This window comes from Leptodactylus fuscus, chromosome 1 (genome assembly GCF_031893055.1).
Source record: "Leptodactylus fuscus isolate aLepFus1 chromosome 1, aLepFus1.hap2, whole genome shotgun sequence".
NCBI lineage: Eukaryota > Metazoa > Chordata > Amphibia > Anura > Leptodactylidae > Leptodactylus > Leptodactylus fuscus.
The window spans coordinates 23,231,466-23,248,515 of record NC_134265.1 but is presented as its reverse complement, the minus strand read 5'-3'; the positions used below and the strand labels follow the sequence as shown (position 1 = coordinate 23,248,515).

The window sequence follows — 17,050 nt, the reverse complement described above, 5'->3', positions numbered from 1 at the left end:
TGCTTTGATTCATATTTGGACACGTATGATATAAGGAGTGATATTTCCCACACAATATGGAGGAATGTAAGGAAAAGAAGTCTCCTCTGTGCCCTAGAACTAGATATCAAACACTGCTCCTCCGGTGGCCGGGACGATGTTTCTTGTGCTAGTGTGAACTGAGTCTTAGGGCCTATGGTCAGGACAGATCTAAGTGCTTGAAACATTTATTGTGGGAAACTTAGCTCATGGCAATGTCTATAGGGAAGAATATACCTCCATAGTAGGATGTCCCACGGGATTTGCAACGATTGAATTTCTGCCATATTCGTACAGAACCTGTTAACTGGAGAAAAACGGTGTGGCAAAAATGTGTGTCCATTCATGAAACAAATACATTAAGCCACGGGCCCTATTCTGAAAAAAATTGGCACAATTTACACCATTTTATTGACCTAAATTCATGTGGTCAACCCAACCTACACACTATACGGCCAATGAAAGTGTATGCCAAAAATTTGAATCCAATCAGTATTTGCAAACTGAAAATAAAATTCCAAAAAATTAGAAATATTTTTGGAAATTTTGTCCGACAAATATTACATTATATTCTTTCTTAAAGTGTGAGGATTATAAAAATAACCTCGTGTTAGGAGAAAATATTTTGGAAACTGTTTGAGTCTGGGGTCACATGTTGGGAGAGAAGTATAAGGGTTTTCTTTATATTTCCATTCCTTTTCAAACCACTTTTGGCTTCGGCTCAAGAAAGCACAGAAAATTTATGTAAAAATTACTTTCACAATGTGTGGCCTCGTTCGTAAGGAGTTGCCTCAAAGTTCTGGTCTTTCTAACCCATCAACCCATCAACTTCAGAGGATGTAGTAGGAGGAAGCTTCATCTGCCGATATACAAAACTTTTTCCGTACGGCGGCCACTAAAGGGGAAACTGGTGGACTTGACCCATCCATATATAACGTGGATGGGTAATATTTTCAATGAGCATTGAAAATATTACCCATCCACGTTATATATAGATGGGTCAAGTCCACCAAGTGGGAATTCTTCATACAAAGTCATACTCATATCCAAAATTGGGGTAACATGAATTTGTGTTTTCTAACATGGGAGTCCTAATGGGCAATAACGAAAAAAACCTAAATGTAAGTTGGCTAGATGGGGAAAGTATGAATAAAGATGTCCATATGTTTCTCGTGTAAAACAACATCACCCTTTAGAATTTCCATACATTTCTGTAGGAACTCTTAAATGTCCCAAACCCAAGAAGCAAACAGGTGCGACCATCTGACATCATGGTTCCTGCTTGCAAAACACATTTACGGGGCAATTTAAAAAAAAAAAATTAGGACACAATCTTGAGTCTTTTTGTATTTACACTCTTCTGAGAAGGGTTCTCTGCCTGGAGAAACTTAGTCATTCGGGAAAGATAGCCATAACTGGGAATTTGTACCAAATGGTCAGTTGGACATCCACCATTGTCGATTGGCTCAACTGTGGTCTTCTATAGTCTATACCAGGGGCTCTCAAACTGCGGCCCGCGGGCCACATGCGGCCCGCCAAGCACTTCTGTCTGGCCCCGCCAACAACACCGGCAGGCGTGCATTTATAATGAAGCTCCTGGGGAGCTCGGGCCAGCCCACGGAGTGCACTTCACTTTACCTATTGGAGGACACCGCTCCCGATGTCTGTGTGACCTGCTCTGCCTCCGGCCCACTGTTTAAAAATTTTGAGGACCCCTGGTCTATACCAAATGATCTAACCATTGTGAAGCGATCATCCAAACTTTTGATGATTGAAATTATGGGTCATGCAGAAAACTCTTGGCTGGATTCTTACCCCAATATTGAATCAGATCACTGATCCGGTGATCAGCTGATCACTAAAGGTTCCAGTTCCTAGGACACCAATTTTCAGATGTTATTGCTGGACAAAGCCTCAACCAACCGTAGGAGAAATATAATATTACATGCCAACCATACGATAGAGTAGCTACCTATGGATGGGATAAGTCCATCAGATCAAGAGCGCCTTCCTTAATGGCTCCTAGATGAAGGTCCTAAACAGAGAACCCTCCTCGATGACCTATGCCCCACTAGGGTGTATTGACCCAGCTTGAGACAACCCTATAATTGAAGACGCAGACTAGATTTACAAAAAGTTGGCTAAGACTAAGAAGAAACCAAGAATTATTATAATAGTCCCCTATTGCAATCTGGAGGCCATGTTGGAATCTGGGTTTGATTCCACCACAATTTTTTTATATTTATATTTTTGTTTTTACATAATAAATTTATCAGTCTTTTGCTCGACAACATCTCGAGCCCAGCCAAAAAAATTATCAAAAATAAATAAATAAAATAAAGCATTAAAATGATAATAATTGTCTCCATTACGCAAAGCCCTTGGCCTGAGTTACTAAATCAAGTCCCCCTGGTACGAGGATGAGCCAGAAGTGCATGACTGTAAAATAAGTGTCTGCCTTAATACATTCATATTCCAGATTTCTAAAAATGCATTTACAATGTAATCATGCGAGGAGCGCTATTTAACAGCAAGTGCAAAGCAAACTTTATGACTGATAAACCGAATTACACAGGCATAATTTGATTAGCCATTTAGCGCAGCATTTTCCCAATCTACCCCTGAAAAATTAAGACTGCAAACTGGGGAAAAAAAAAAAAAAACAAAAATATATCTCATGGAGAAGACGTCTTCAAATCGAGAGCGAAAGTCACATTGAGATAACTAAATATTATAATGCAAGAAAAAAAAATTCTATGTAACAAAATAATTTACAAAAAATATATATGCACATCAAAAAGACGCATGTGATGGCTGTGTTTGGAACGCGTTGGGGGGGAATTTATCAATGCATCTACTCCAGTGGCGTGATAATTTGGTGACCTGGGTACACGGCCTTTTGATGCACCAAAGATGTGCAAAATCCCTATTCCGTGCCGAGCTCGCCCTATGGGCATATATGGGAAAAGTGGGGCAGAGACTGAGACTCTTCTGCAGACGAGAAGAGGAAACTCTACATCCTACTGGGAGAAGAAGAGGCCACTGTGGAGATCGCTGCCCAATACGTGTCCAGCTGTCACCAAACAAGAGGAAGATGAGACTCCACGGACTGTTATACCCCAAACCACCTGCCCCACCCCACCCCACCTCCCCATATAGCGGTCACCAACAACGAGGAAGATGAGACTCCACGGACTGTTATACCCCAAACCCCCAACCCCACCCCACCCCCCCATATAGCGGCCACCAACTAAGAGGAAGATGAGACCCCACGGACTGTTATACCCCAAATCACCCACCCCATCCCACCTCCCCATATAGCGGCCACCAACTAAGAGGAAGATGAGACCCCACGGACTGTTATACCCCAAATCACCCACCCCATCCCACCTCCCCATATAGCGGTCACCAACTAAGAGGAAGATGAGACTCCATGGACTGTTATACTCCAAACCACCCACCCCACCCCCCATACTCACCACTCACCCACCCGAATCCAACTCGTTCCCCCCCACTCTTCTAGCTTTGGCAATGCCGAATATCTATTCGGACGTGCCAATAAAGCTTGTTTGATTTGAGTGGGCCGGGCAGGGAACGAATCGGTGTTAAATATCTTGTATTTGCCGGTGAGACTTGTGTCCACTGTTAAATATCCGGACCTGGCCTTGTCCACGATAGGAAGAAGTCAGCTTGTTATAAATCAGTGTAGAGGTTTATTAATATCTTGAAGGAAAACACAGGAACAGGGAAAATGTCCAAATAACACAAATATCAGTCAATTGTCAATAGCTTACATCTTCAGAGGAGTTAAATCATCTGGATATCTTGTAGTTACAGCTTTGTTCATGCTTGTCATCTGGTTGGTGGACTTGGGCTGGTTACGACGTCCATGGATGTCCATCTGCCTGGACCACCCACCCTGGTGTTCCCAAAGACAGACCTCCTGGTCTTCCCAAAGACAGACCCAGACATGTGTATTTCTTACTCATTTATATTCATGAGAGTGGGTGTTACCTTCCATCTTGTAGCTATGTAAGGAGATTTCTAAAATAGTGTACTCTAACCGCACCCATGTTCCAAGAATATAAGACTATGATGTCAGTAGAGTGTTAACCCCATGTCTGCTAGAGAATATTGTAAATATATAATATTTAACAATCGGCACGATAGATTATAGCTCACCATCTTTTGTTATCAACGCCATTACTCCTGAGCCAGCATAGAGTGCAACTCAAATATGCCTCCCCATAAATTAGGTGCACCCTCCGCCTAGGATAAAATTGGAACCATCAACATATACACCAGATTTATGGTGTAAACAACTTTAGGCAAGGTAAGCCCAAAAACAAAAAGTCACAATTTTTTTGGCATACAAGTAGAGTTGAGCAATCGGGATCGGGAAAGATCGGATCCCGATCGGCGATTGAGCAAATTTCACGTTCGGGATTGGCTGGAAAATGATCAGAAATCGGATTTTAAAAACAATCCTGAAATGTCAAGATCAGCTCAACTCTATATACAAGGCATCAAAAATCTGGTATCAGGCACCTCATGGATGTAAAACGGGCATGAGAAAACATTCTATAAATGTACAATATACATTACCAGTCTTCTGTCATTGCACTTAGTGCTGTTTAGTTTAGCTTTAGGTTGGTTACAAAAACATACTTCAAGCCTTTACCAAGTCATCAAAAATTGGAAAAAAAATGTTTTCCCCAGAAACAGTGCCACTGTTGTCCACAGGCTGTGAATGGTATTGCAGCTTAACCACATCCAGGTGAGCAGGATCGAGCTACATTATGCGATACAATCCATTGACAAGCATGTTGCTTTTTGAAATCTCGGACAACCTCTTTAGGCAAGTAGTATCGAGACAAAAAATAGCCAAATCTGCAGTACATGGGAAAAAACTATTTACTAAATGAAAGTATGTCCACCAAAATGTATACAACGCTCAACGTCTTCTCCAGTTTCTGTTGTGTACGTTGAAACCACAAAGACACTGTTCAGTTTTATAATGTCACTTTTTGGCTAAAATATTTATAGTAGTTCAAATTTTTTAGGGTTGCCATACTTATAAGTTGATAGTAAATCTTACCATAATCCCTATTAGACAATATGGACGCCATTAAAGGGGTCCTCCTCTTTGGACCTCCCCTCACTCTATAAACCAGAATGGAGTGGGCTAACTAACAAAAAGTTTCTCCTACTTAGTATTCGTGGTACTTCATATCTGCAGACAAGAAGAGGAAACTCTACATCCTACTGGGAGAAGAGGAGCCCTGTGTGGAGATCGCTGCCCAATACGTGTCCAGCTGTCACCAAACAAGAGGAAGATGAGAGCCCATGGACTATCAAACCACCCCCCCCCCATGGACTATTCCCCCCCTCATCACCCATCTATCCCACACCCAGCCATACCCACACGTCCCAAACAAGAATGATGAGACCCCAAGGACACTCGAACCCCCACCCACGCACTCCATATCTACCCCTTCCACCACCCCCCAACCATTCTTTGGTTTGTCAACACCAAATGTTTTTTTCTTCATTAATGCTAATAAAGCACATTTGATTAGTGTATACGGGGTCCTTAAGACCCCACCATCTCTTAAGAAGAAACCATAGCAGATCGTAGGTAGTGGCCCCTATTGTGTATTTTGCTCAGAAGCTTCAAATTAAACCTCAAAATGTAATATTTATTACACATGTCTATCCAAATCCAATCGGTCAACAGGGTTTAAGAAAAAATAAAAAAAATTGGATGGATTTTAAATTATTTTTAACCCTACCTGTAAATTCTAGAAAACGTTTGACGTTATAGTTTGGCCACCTGAATCCATCACGACTATTGTACTATATCTATTATATTTACACGTTTGGCAATACCCAATAGATCAACAAGATTAAAAAAAATAAATAAAGAAAATTTTAGATTGATTTTAAGAATTTAACCCCACATTAAAATTCAGGAAAAGTTAAAAAAAAAAAAGTTGCACATTGGTTATTACCGGCCCAGTTATCTAAACTTATACACTTTAGTCTTCTGTTACCTCTATTATATTTACACGTCTAACAATACCCAATAAATTTACAAAGTTAAAAAAATTAAAAACATTTTGATTAATTTTATGAATTTTTGTTAAAATTCTGGAAAATTTAAAAAAAAAAAAAAAAAAAAAGTTGCACATTGGTTATTACCGGCCTATTTGGTTATCTGAACCGTATACACTTTAATCTCTCGGCTATTATATTATCTTTATTATTATGATGATTATTATATTTTTTATACCGATCTTAAACCAGAATTCAAAAATTTACGAGGTCCTGTTTTTGGCCACCTAACTGGCTAAACACTCCCAAAGAACCATTCCTTTCTTGACATGCGAAATCCATCTAAGTGAAGTAGGAGACGACTCTCACGTAAAAAAAAAAAAAAAATTACAAAAATACCCTACAAAGAAACCCAAACATATAAAAACAGCTCAGCACTTCTCATTTTGAAAAAGTGTCACATGAAGGAAATAGGACAATATTACTTTTAATTCCAAATATAACCTATTAGGAACCACGCTTCACTAACTCCTGTCTGACGTGTTGCCGTCATTGGACTCTTTACAAGTTTTAGCATCTACTTTACCTACTAATGGAAAAAGTGGGCACAGTCCTCGTGATGACATTTTGGAAAGTAACCCATTGTGTGACTACCTTATAACTCATACACAAGTCAAGTTTAGCATAACCACCATCGCCGGACTGAAGAATATTTTTGAGATGTGGAATCATTTGGTGAAGATTTTCGACAAGAGTATTTAAGAATGTTTTTGTTGGTCATTACAGGCCATGCCCACCAAGGCCCACCAAGGCTTTGGTAACTTACAGTACAGGACATCAAATTTTTAATATGTGTGCCAATTGCGGTAATCTCACGTCTAAGTGAATCAGCCATATTGCCAGTAAAAAAAAGTCTTAGTTGAGTAAATGTCAACATGGGGGGCCAAGGTCGGGAATTCAGAATGGCGCACTCTTACCCAACACATACTTATCATTAAAGTTTAGCATAATATGGTGATATCAAAGGAATCCGAGAGAGTCCCGTTGACTTTTAGCCTGGCGTGGGGCTGTGAATAGAGGGTAAAGATAGCATCTACAAATTGTTTGGGCAGCCCAAATCTCAATAAAGTTCCTGCCATGTATTCCCAGCTAACTCAATCAAAGGCCTTCTGGGGACCAATGGGGTTCAGGACTCATGGGCGTAATGAATAGCCTGCAGAACTCTGTGTTTAGCATAATATATACTAGTTGTTCACTCTATCAACTATAATGGATGGACCTTCTTTCTCCTCTCTGGTACTCTAAGCAACCACCTACTCTGCCATCTCGCCCCATTCGGAGTTGGGGCAACACACCCATGAGACTCTTCTTTGGTCATCCTCGTATTTCCACAGCCTTGCCAAGAGAACCCCATGAGGTCACACAGTGAAGTTATGTTCCATAAAATATCACACCAGATCCAGTTGAGGCCACCATGCATGGTGAGACATCTCAACAACTTGTACACACGAGAGATCCCATCCCTCCATTTTTGACCTGAATTTTTTGAAAAAGAAACTCTTTGTGCATTGTCTAATGGTCGTATATCTGGTAAATGAACTAACTCTGTACCCTCACCCTCATGACTCTTGGATTGAGAAGAAATTTGACTCAGTTAAGAGAAGGAACGCTATATTGTATCCCAAAGACAATTAATGTAGGGGGCACCTGCTAATCCTCACCCTTTCTATAAGCAAGGTAGGCCAAACAAGTTACCTCTTAGTGGGTCATACACTTTAGATAAGCTTATCGTTGGCCGTCAATTGTTTCGCCCCTTCCCCTTATACACACTTGGCTCAGCTGAGCATGCATGTGTTCTTAAAGGGTAACTGGGAGAAGGTTAATACCAGACAGAAAATCCAACAGACCAGTCATTCTTTCTCATCTACCTTCAAGTCAGCGTTTGGTCACCACCATGAAGATTAGATGGTCCCCATAAATTCATCAAGATCGGCAGACAAATTATCCAAAGTGTATGGCCAGGATCACCAACATTTTTAACCATTCATGTTCATTTCTAAGTCCTCTCGCTAGAAGAAACTGGGGTCATTTTTGATTTTGTGTTGTATTGTGTCCCCACCAGAACGTCTCTGGTTCTACTGCTAAGACGTGATAGATCTTAAGCTTCGTATCAGACAAATTGAAGACACTCCGAACTGATGTTTTTCTTTCTTTTTTTTTTTCTTCCTCGATACAGCTCGGTTTTTCCAGCTGTACTTGTTGTGTTGCATGTATCAGAGCTTTCATCAAAAGAAGATGAAAAGGAGCCATGGATGGCAGTGATTCATTCCTTCCCCATTGAGCTTTTATCACATCTGCTTGTCGAGAGTCATCTAAACATCCTTCGGCCAAGGTGGGGAGTTATGCAAGATGACTTTTGATCAGAGTACGATGGGGGATATCCCAATAATACCAGTGGATTGGAAAAAAAAAAACATCACTCCCCGCTTAACCTCTACATAGGCAACTACTCTGGCATCAGTTTAACCCCTGCAGTGGCCCAAAGGCCTTTCGTTACGCCCAATCGTCACGTTGATGACACTTTCTGGACATGACAAAAAAAGACCCAAAATCAAGGACTTTCTTGAGCCGCCAGACCCAGTCTTTGTTTAATAATTCCTTGTCATTGCCAAGCACTGGGCCTCCGATGCCGATTGTTTTATGTGGTTGGCACAAACTTAGAGAACTTTTGTAGACTTTGCTAAACCAAGTCCAAGTTTAGGCAAACTGTTAGAAACTAAGAACTGTAAGAGCTGTCGACGAAGTACGCAAAGTACAGATGTTGCTGAGTTAGGTGTAGGAATGGTTAATGCGTATGCCGGGGACGTCACAACTTATTTGCTGGGGACGTCACAATTTATATGCCGGAGTCATCATAATTTATATGCCAGGGAGGTCACAACCTGTTTGCCGGGGATGTCACAACTTATATACCGGGGACGTCACAATTTATATACCAGGGACGTCACAACTTATATACCGGGGACGTCACAATTTATATACCAGGGACGTCACAACTTATATACCGGGGACGTCACAATTCATATGGTGGGGACATCACAATGTATATGCCGGGGACGTCACAACTTATTTGCTGGGGATGTCACAATTTATATGCCGGGGTCATCACAATTTATATACCGGGGACATCACAACCTGTATGCTGGGGACGTCACAACTTATATACCGGGGACGTCACAATTCATATGGTGGGGACATCACAATTTATACGCCGGGGATGTCACAACTTGTATGCCGGGGACGTCACAATTTATATGCTGGGGACGTCACAATTTATATGCCGGGAACGTCACAATTTATATGTCGGCGACATCACAATTCATATGGTGGGGGCATCACAATTTATATGCCGGAAATGTCACAATTTATATGCCAGTGACGTCACAATTCATATTCCGGGGACGTCACAATTTATTTGCTGGGAACGTCACAATTCATATATTGGGGACGTCACAATTTATATGCCGGGGATGTCACAACTTATACACCAGGGATGTCACAACTTATACACCGAGGAGTCGGGGACGTCACAATTTATACACTGGAGACGTCACAATTTATATGACGGAGATATCACAACCTATACACCGAGGAGTTGGGGACGTCATAACTTATTCACCGGGGGCGTCACAACTTATACACTAAGGAGTCAGGGACGTCACAACTTATATACCGGGGACGTCACAATTTATATGCTGGGGATGTCACAACTTATACACCGGGGTCGTCACAACTTATACACCGAGGAGTCGGGAACGTCACAACTTATACACCGAGGAGTCAGGGACGTCACAACTTATACACCGAGGAGTCGGGGACGTCACAAGTTATACACCAAGGACGTCACAAGTTATACACCAAGGACGTCACAATTTACATGCCGGGGACGCCACAACTTGTATGTTGGGGTCTTACACAGGTCGACCAATAAACTCCAGTGATGGGACTTCCTATTATGGTTCCGTATCAACCTTGTATAACATAGTGGAAGGTAAAATGTTTTGATTCAGATCCCTATATCAGTCTCTATTGTCTCCTATAAGGAAAATATGGCTCCGAAACATGAAATTACCCATCCATGACACACTGGCAAAGCAGAGCCCCCAAGTCCCTACCTTCTACATTATCTGTATTCAGTAGTTATCATTCTGCGCAAACCATGGAACCCACCAAGAATGAATTCATCCATAGCAATGAAGCAGAGCTTCCGAATAGGTTTACCTGCCGCCCAACGTAACGCAGTAGATGTAACTACAAACTCATCTCGGCTACATCAGTCACATAGGCAATACAATATACACGCCAAGTAAGTAAGATTTCACTTTACAACCTTTGGTTAACTAGTCACCTGCTTACATTTCCTATGTGAGCCAAGTGTAGAATTTTCCATTGCACCTGCTAAGGACAAGGAGAATATTTTATCATTTTTTTCTATTCCGTAGCACCTGCAAAAAATTGCGCTACGGGAGGCATAAATTCTGGTCAACCACAAACATCATGTGCAAAAGTTATTTCCTGCATTGTGTGGTCACAAAACTAAGAATTTTAGAGAAAATATGGCTGAAAATGTGGAGTAAATTATATTCTATGGAACCATCAGGATTCCAGATGGCTATAATATTGTGTAGATACTTAAAATGTAGATAGATGGATAGATGATAGGTAGATAGATAGATAGATAGATAGATAGATAGGATAATAGATAGATAGATAGATAGATAGATAGATAGATAGATAGATAGGATAATAGATAGATAGGATAATAGATAGATAGATAGATAGATAGATAGATAGATAGATAGATAGATAGATAGATAGATAGATAGATAGGATAATAGATAGATAGATAGATAGATAGATAGATAGATAGATAGATAGGATAATAGATAGATAGATAGATAGATAGATAGATAGATAGATAGATAGATAGATAGATAGATAGGATAATAGATAGATAGATAGATAGATAGATAGATAGATAGATAGATAGATAGATAGATCAAAAATAGATAGATAGATAGATAGATAGATATAGATAGATAGAAAGGAGATAGATAGATAGATAGATAGATAGATAGATAGATAGATAGATAGATAGATAGATAGGAGACAGATAGATAGATAGATAGATAGATAGATAGATAGGAGATAGATAGATAGATAGATAGATAGATAGATAGATAGGAGATAGATAGATAGATAGATAGATAGATAGATAGGAGATAGATAGATAGATAGATAGATAGATAGATAGATAGGAGATAGATAGATAGATAGATAGATAGATAGGAGATAGATAGATAGATAGATATATAGATAGATAGGAGATAGATAGATAGATAGATAGATAGATAGATAGGAGATAGATAGATAGATAGATAGATAGATAGATAGGAGATAGATAGATAGATAGATAGATAGATAGATAGATAGATAATGTGCTAAAATTAAAAAGCTATATTTTCTGACAGTAGTATATGAAGGCCATCTATGACTACAAATACGATTCTAAGACCAGTCAAAACCTATTGTCCTAAACAAAAAACCTCAATTAAAAAAAAATTACAAAAATACTTTAAAATATTTGTATCTATTTTTTTTTCCTTATCACTCTCTACCACCCCCTAAGGCTCAATGGTGAGAACGGAACCTCCATTTTTATTCAATTTTTTATTAAAAATATTTAGTGCCATATCTAAATTATTGTTTTTCCCACCAATCCAATAAAAGCAACAAAAAGACACAAAAAAAATAAATCAAAATAAAATTTTAAATATTTTTATTGTTTTTTTTGGGGGACGTATGAAACAGACAATATATATATAAAAAAAAGAGGACAACAGTCGTCGAAAAGGGTGTAGAAAACCGACTTTAAGAGTTTATATCAACAACATATGTGTACGGCAGGCGGGAGGGGAAGAATTTTTTTTTTTAGGTGAAATAATTCCTCAGCAAGGCTGGATTGTGCTGAACACCTGCAAACATCAAACACAAACTGGGCTGAAAAAAAAAAAAGGCTTTCATGTGAAAAAATGTTCCATGGGAATGTGAGGACTAGGACTCAAGTTACACTCAGCTCTCGGGCAGACTATAGCCCAGGATAGGAGAGGTCGGGAGCCCACGCCAGGTCCTAAGAGCCTCGCACTATCCACATCCTACAAGATTCTCAAGAAGACCCAACGTCCGCAACGGTGAACAGACAACAAGCCAGGAAGCGTAAATGTGAAATATGACTGCGCACTGCGAAATCTCCAACCCACCAGCTTTTGTTGCAATTTTTTTTTTTTTTCCAAATGCAAAATTATTCCTAGAACACAAAAAAAAAATGAAATACCCAAAAGACTTCGCAGCTTGAAGGCATTACATAAAACTGACATCTGCTCTTGTCCAATCTTTCACACTTCTACAGCTGAATAAGTCGTACAATAGTCGACGCTGCACCTGTCCAATAATAAGGCAGGGGGTGAGGACGGATACCTCCAGATACCCGCTAACACGCAGGTAATGGCGACCTAAGACAGCCATGATAGCCACATGTCGTAGACTCTATGGGTCCCTCGCACTCTCACGCCATTGTAGACCACAGCTGACATCCGTGTGGTGTGGACGGTTACAGACGTGTGCAGTCCAGCCGTGCAAAGCCTCGGAAAATCCGATATATTATTGGGTGTCTGTTCCTTTACCGAAAACTGATCATTGCTATTGTCTGTATTATGTCATAGGCCGGGAAGAAGCCAGAAGCCTACCTACCAAAAACTTCTGTATGGCATCTATCTATCTACTATCTATCTATCTATCTATCTATCTATCTATCTATCTATCTATCCATTTCATATACCATATCCATATCCTATGTCTTGTGCCTTATATCTTTACAATATTTATCTATCTACAATATCTATTTACCCTATCTATCTATCTATCTATCTATCTATCTATCTATCTATCTATCTATCTATCTACCTACCTATCTATCTATCTACCTACCTATCTATCTATCTATCTATCTATCTATCTATCTATCTCCTATCTATCTATCTATCTATCTATCTCCTATCTATCTATCTATCTATCTATCTATCTATCTATCTATCTATCTATCTATCGTATCTACCTATCCCTATCCAGTACCATATCATATGTCTCTTCTCCTATGTATTTACAGTATCTATCTACAGTATATATCTATTTACTGTGTCTATCTATCTCTCATCTATCTATCTATCTATCTATCTATCTATCTATCTATCTATCTATCTATCTATCTATGGTACCTACCTGTCCATTTACCATATATCATATTCATGTGCTATATCTAGGACAGTATCTATCTATCTATCTATCTATCTATCTATCTATCTATCTATCTCATATCTATCTATCTATCTATCTATCTATCTATCTATCTATCTATCTATCTATCTACCTGTACATATAACATATATAATACACATACCCTATAACTATTCACAGTATCTATCTATCTATCTATCTATCTATCTATCTATCTATCTATCTATCCATCCAAACGTCCAAACATTTGCAAACTTAGTCCACAATTCCCAAAAATTCCACCCCCTCCACAGAATCCACGGCTACTTAGCTCCATAAACACACTTGGTTAAGTGAATTCCATCTAAAACATCCCCTGACGTCAACATGTAAAGGCCATTACTGATCCCATCCCCTATACCCCGACTAACTATAGGTATAGAAAGAAAAATCCCCCCAAAATTCCAGGTCTATGAAGTCACATCGCAAGCCCCCTGCGTCCTGGGGGGCGCATTCTGTAATTCTACGTGTTACATTACTGCAAGGGCTTTGCTATTAAGTTTCCGAACTGGAAATGGGCATGAAAGTTCATGTAGCGAGTAATATTTCCTCTGTTCATTTGCAGTAAAGAGTTGATGACATTCAATCCCATGATTTCATATTATGACGGGTCTATACGACTATCTACAGGCGATGTGCGAGTGCCAGTCACTTTAAAACATTGCAGCTGTTAGATTTGTAGGGGGGAAGGTGGGGGGAGTTAGATCTTTTGTGTATTCCATCCAAAATCCTTTGACAAAAAAAAAAAAGGGGTGGGGGGTTGGAATATGTATTTTTGGAAACAAAGAAATGTTATATGTTCATAACCTGTGCCCAGAGCCTGGTGTGTCCTATAGATCACAGCCAGCTATTTAGGTACCCTTGGCACCGTATGCCAATCTGAGCCTGACACAGCCAAATTGTCGGAAACAACCTCTGATCACTGATCTCTTCTTCTACTCACTGTCAATTTCCACCAAATAAAACAAAAAAATTCCAAAAATTCACCATGTAAATTTTTTTTTCCAAAAAGTACCCGATAGACACCATAACACAGATAACATCCTTAAAAAAAATAAAAAAATTCAAAAAAAATTCAAAAAATAAAATAAAAAATTTTCCAACCAAACGAGACCTTAAAATGTCAAACTTTGACACCACCAATCACAAAGCAGTTCCCATCAGACAACCAAAAAAATAAAACACGTTTTACATACTTGGCCCGGTAAAATGTCCACTTGCCAAAGACGTTGGTCCATTTTTCCCACTGCTGACAGGAGGGGAAAACATCTGAAACAGACAGAGCAGAAGAAGTTGAACAAAAAACTTCACCGTTCCATAGACATCGATACAAAGATTACATTATTTTTTTTTTCAAAAATTTCCAAAAATTCTTAAAATTCTCTAACTCTGGATTTTTTTTTTCAAATTTCCGAATTAAAAAAAAAAATTAGAATTTACAAATTTCAAGTGCAGAAGATCTGTTTAGATCGGAATGTCGAACCTTCACTATCTCATCGATGACGGTGACGCTATGTTAAACATCCACTGGCACCTGCGTAAAACTACCATGTAATGCACACAGCAGAGGAAACAAGTCACAATTCTGTAAAGGGAATTTTTTTTTTCTTCTATTATTTAGATTCTAATTGGTTTCTCTTATTCGACGTGTCTGGTGGATACGCACCTTCCCTGAGTCACACATGCAAAAAAAAAAAAAAAAAAAAAAAAAAAATTCTAACAAATGAAAAGTGCAAGAGGAGAGAGGGGCTGCAATGTGCCTGGGGCTACAGATCCTGTCCAAACTTCCGAAAGCCATCTCTTAGGGAAGGAAATTCTTTCGCCCAGGCAAATAAAGCCTGAGGTCCAAAGATGCTAATTCGATTCCACAATGGTCTAAGTCATGCAATAGTTTAAACACCGCCAAACCATACACATACATGTACATACATACATATAGATATACTGTCGAGAATACCACCCATCTGCTTGCAAACAAGTGGGACACTGCTGGAATCCAAAAGGCAATTTTTTGTCCTCTTCCCCCCCCCCCTTACCGCCCCCCCAAGTAAACAAAAAAGTACATGAAAACCTTGCAAGGAGACACCTGGGGATAAGCATTTTACTTGGTAATTACAAGAGATCAACTCTGGTCCCCTACACGGAAAGACAAGCGAGTTTTCTTCTATGTGAGTGCCAAGGCAAAAGAAGACAGCGAGCGAGCTGCAAGGGATGGGAAACCATCCAGAATGACACGACTTCTTGCAAACACCACAAGCCAATAAAAAAAAAAAAAAAATTGAAATAAAAAATAAATAAATAAATGAAATGGCAAAAAAAAAAATAAACAAATCCATCACCGTGCAAAAAAAAACAAACAAAAAATTAAGAAAAGCAGAAACAAGAATGGCAACAATGTAACGAAAAATAAGCTTTGCATATTTACCATGGATTTCCAATGGCAACAACTCAGGTAACACAGAGTTTGTTATGTTTTATTATGGGCTGTTGAGGTTGTTTTTTTTGTTCCTGCCGCTCAGCTAGTTGTAGAGAATTTTTTTGTTTTTTGTTATGTTTGTAATTTTTTGTTGTTGTTGTTGTTTTGTGTTTACAGCTGTTGTTTTAATTTCCACCGTGGGTTCTTACCGCACTGAAATCCAGTAAATCACTCAGTTCTTTGTCCGTCCCTAAGGCAGCCATTCGCTGTTGGTGATTCATTTTAGGAAAAGGATACAGGCACCTAGGAACATGGGCTTGCAGTCACTAGGGCCTGTGCACCAGGAAAGGGTTAATTGCGGGGGGAAAAAAAAAAAAAAAAACAACAAAGCCTTGGAAGCCTGAAAAATAGCACTATTCTGGGTACCCAATCCCAGACCCAAATAGTGCTGTTTTGGGCTGAATTCTGCTCAGCAGTGCCTGCTCTCAGTCCCCTCCCCTCCTCCCCCCCAACTTGTGCAGGGCTTGGGTGGGCATGGCTACTTACTGCTTGCAAGGGGCGAGTTTGTGACTGCTCCTCCTCCTTCTTAGCTCCCTCCTGCCAATGATTGGTGCCAGGCTCCAGCACAAACAATAGGGGGGGAGCAAAGTGGGCCAAGTTCCCCCCCCTCTGGCAAACTTCTTAGTCACTAGGAAATGTCCAGCTCAAGTTCAGCTTTGCAATGACCCCCAAGATGCAGAAGAAGAAGCGGCGGCGGCGGCAGCAACAAGCAAGAGTTGAGTGTGTTGTGTCCTCTTCCCCTGGCTCAGTATGTGCTGTGTGCAGACATCAGCTAGCTGAGAGGCTGGGAGTGGAGGAGGAGGATGAGGGGGAGGTGGGAGTGGAGGAGGAAGAAGAGGAGGAGGAGGAGGATGAGGAGGGGGGCTTTGGAGAGATGATCCCCCTCTTGACTACAGCAGCAGCAGCAGCAACCTCTTGGCTGGTCTACTAGGATGCGACTATCTACAATATCCCTCAACCTGCTCCCGGACTTTGGATTGTGGCAAAATTTTTGCAACAATTTTTGCAATTCTTTCGGATATTTTTATTTCTTCCCCTAGTGCACTCCGCTGGCTCAATTACAATTTGGGTCTTGAGAGGGCTACGAGGTCTGCACACAGCAGAGCCGAG

General features: G+C 40.0%; 1 protein-coding gene across 10 annotated transcripts in view; it reads right to left on the bottom strand.

Annotated features, from left to right (window-relative positions):
- The window catches only part of TCF4 (transcription factor 4), a 323,749-nt gene extending 307,018 nt beyond the window's left edge, over nt 1–16,731 (bottom strand). For 5 of the 10 annotated variants that reach the window (XM_075268429.1, XM_075268447.1, XM_075268438.1 and 2 more), the window contains exons 1-2: nt 16,090–16,382; nt 14,661–14,733 (exon numbers count right to left, since the gene is read on the bottom strand). In XM_075268429.1, coding sequence (XP_075124530.1) covers nt 14,661–14,733; nt 16,090–16,161 — 145 coding nt within the window. In that variant the 5' untranslated portion in view covers nt 16,162–16,382. Of the gene's footprint in view, nt 1–14,660; nt 14,734–15,535; nt 15,636–15,889; nt 16,383–16,426 lie in introns of those variants that run through there. The other 5 variants (XM_075268464.1, XM_075268509.1, XM_075268482.1 and 2 more) reach the window with 4 other exon arrangements.
- Between the last annotated feature and the right edge of the window lie 319 nt (nt 16,732–17,050).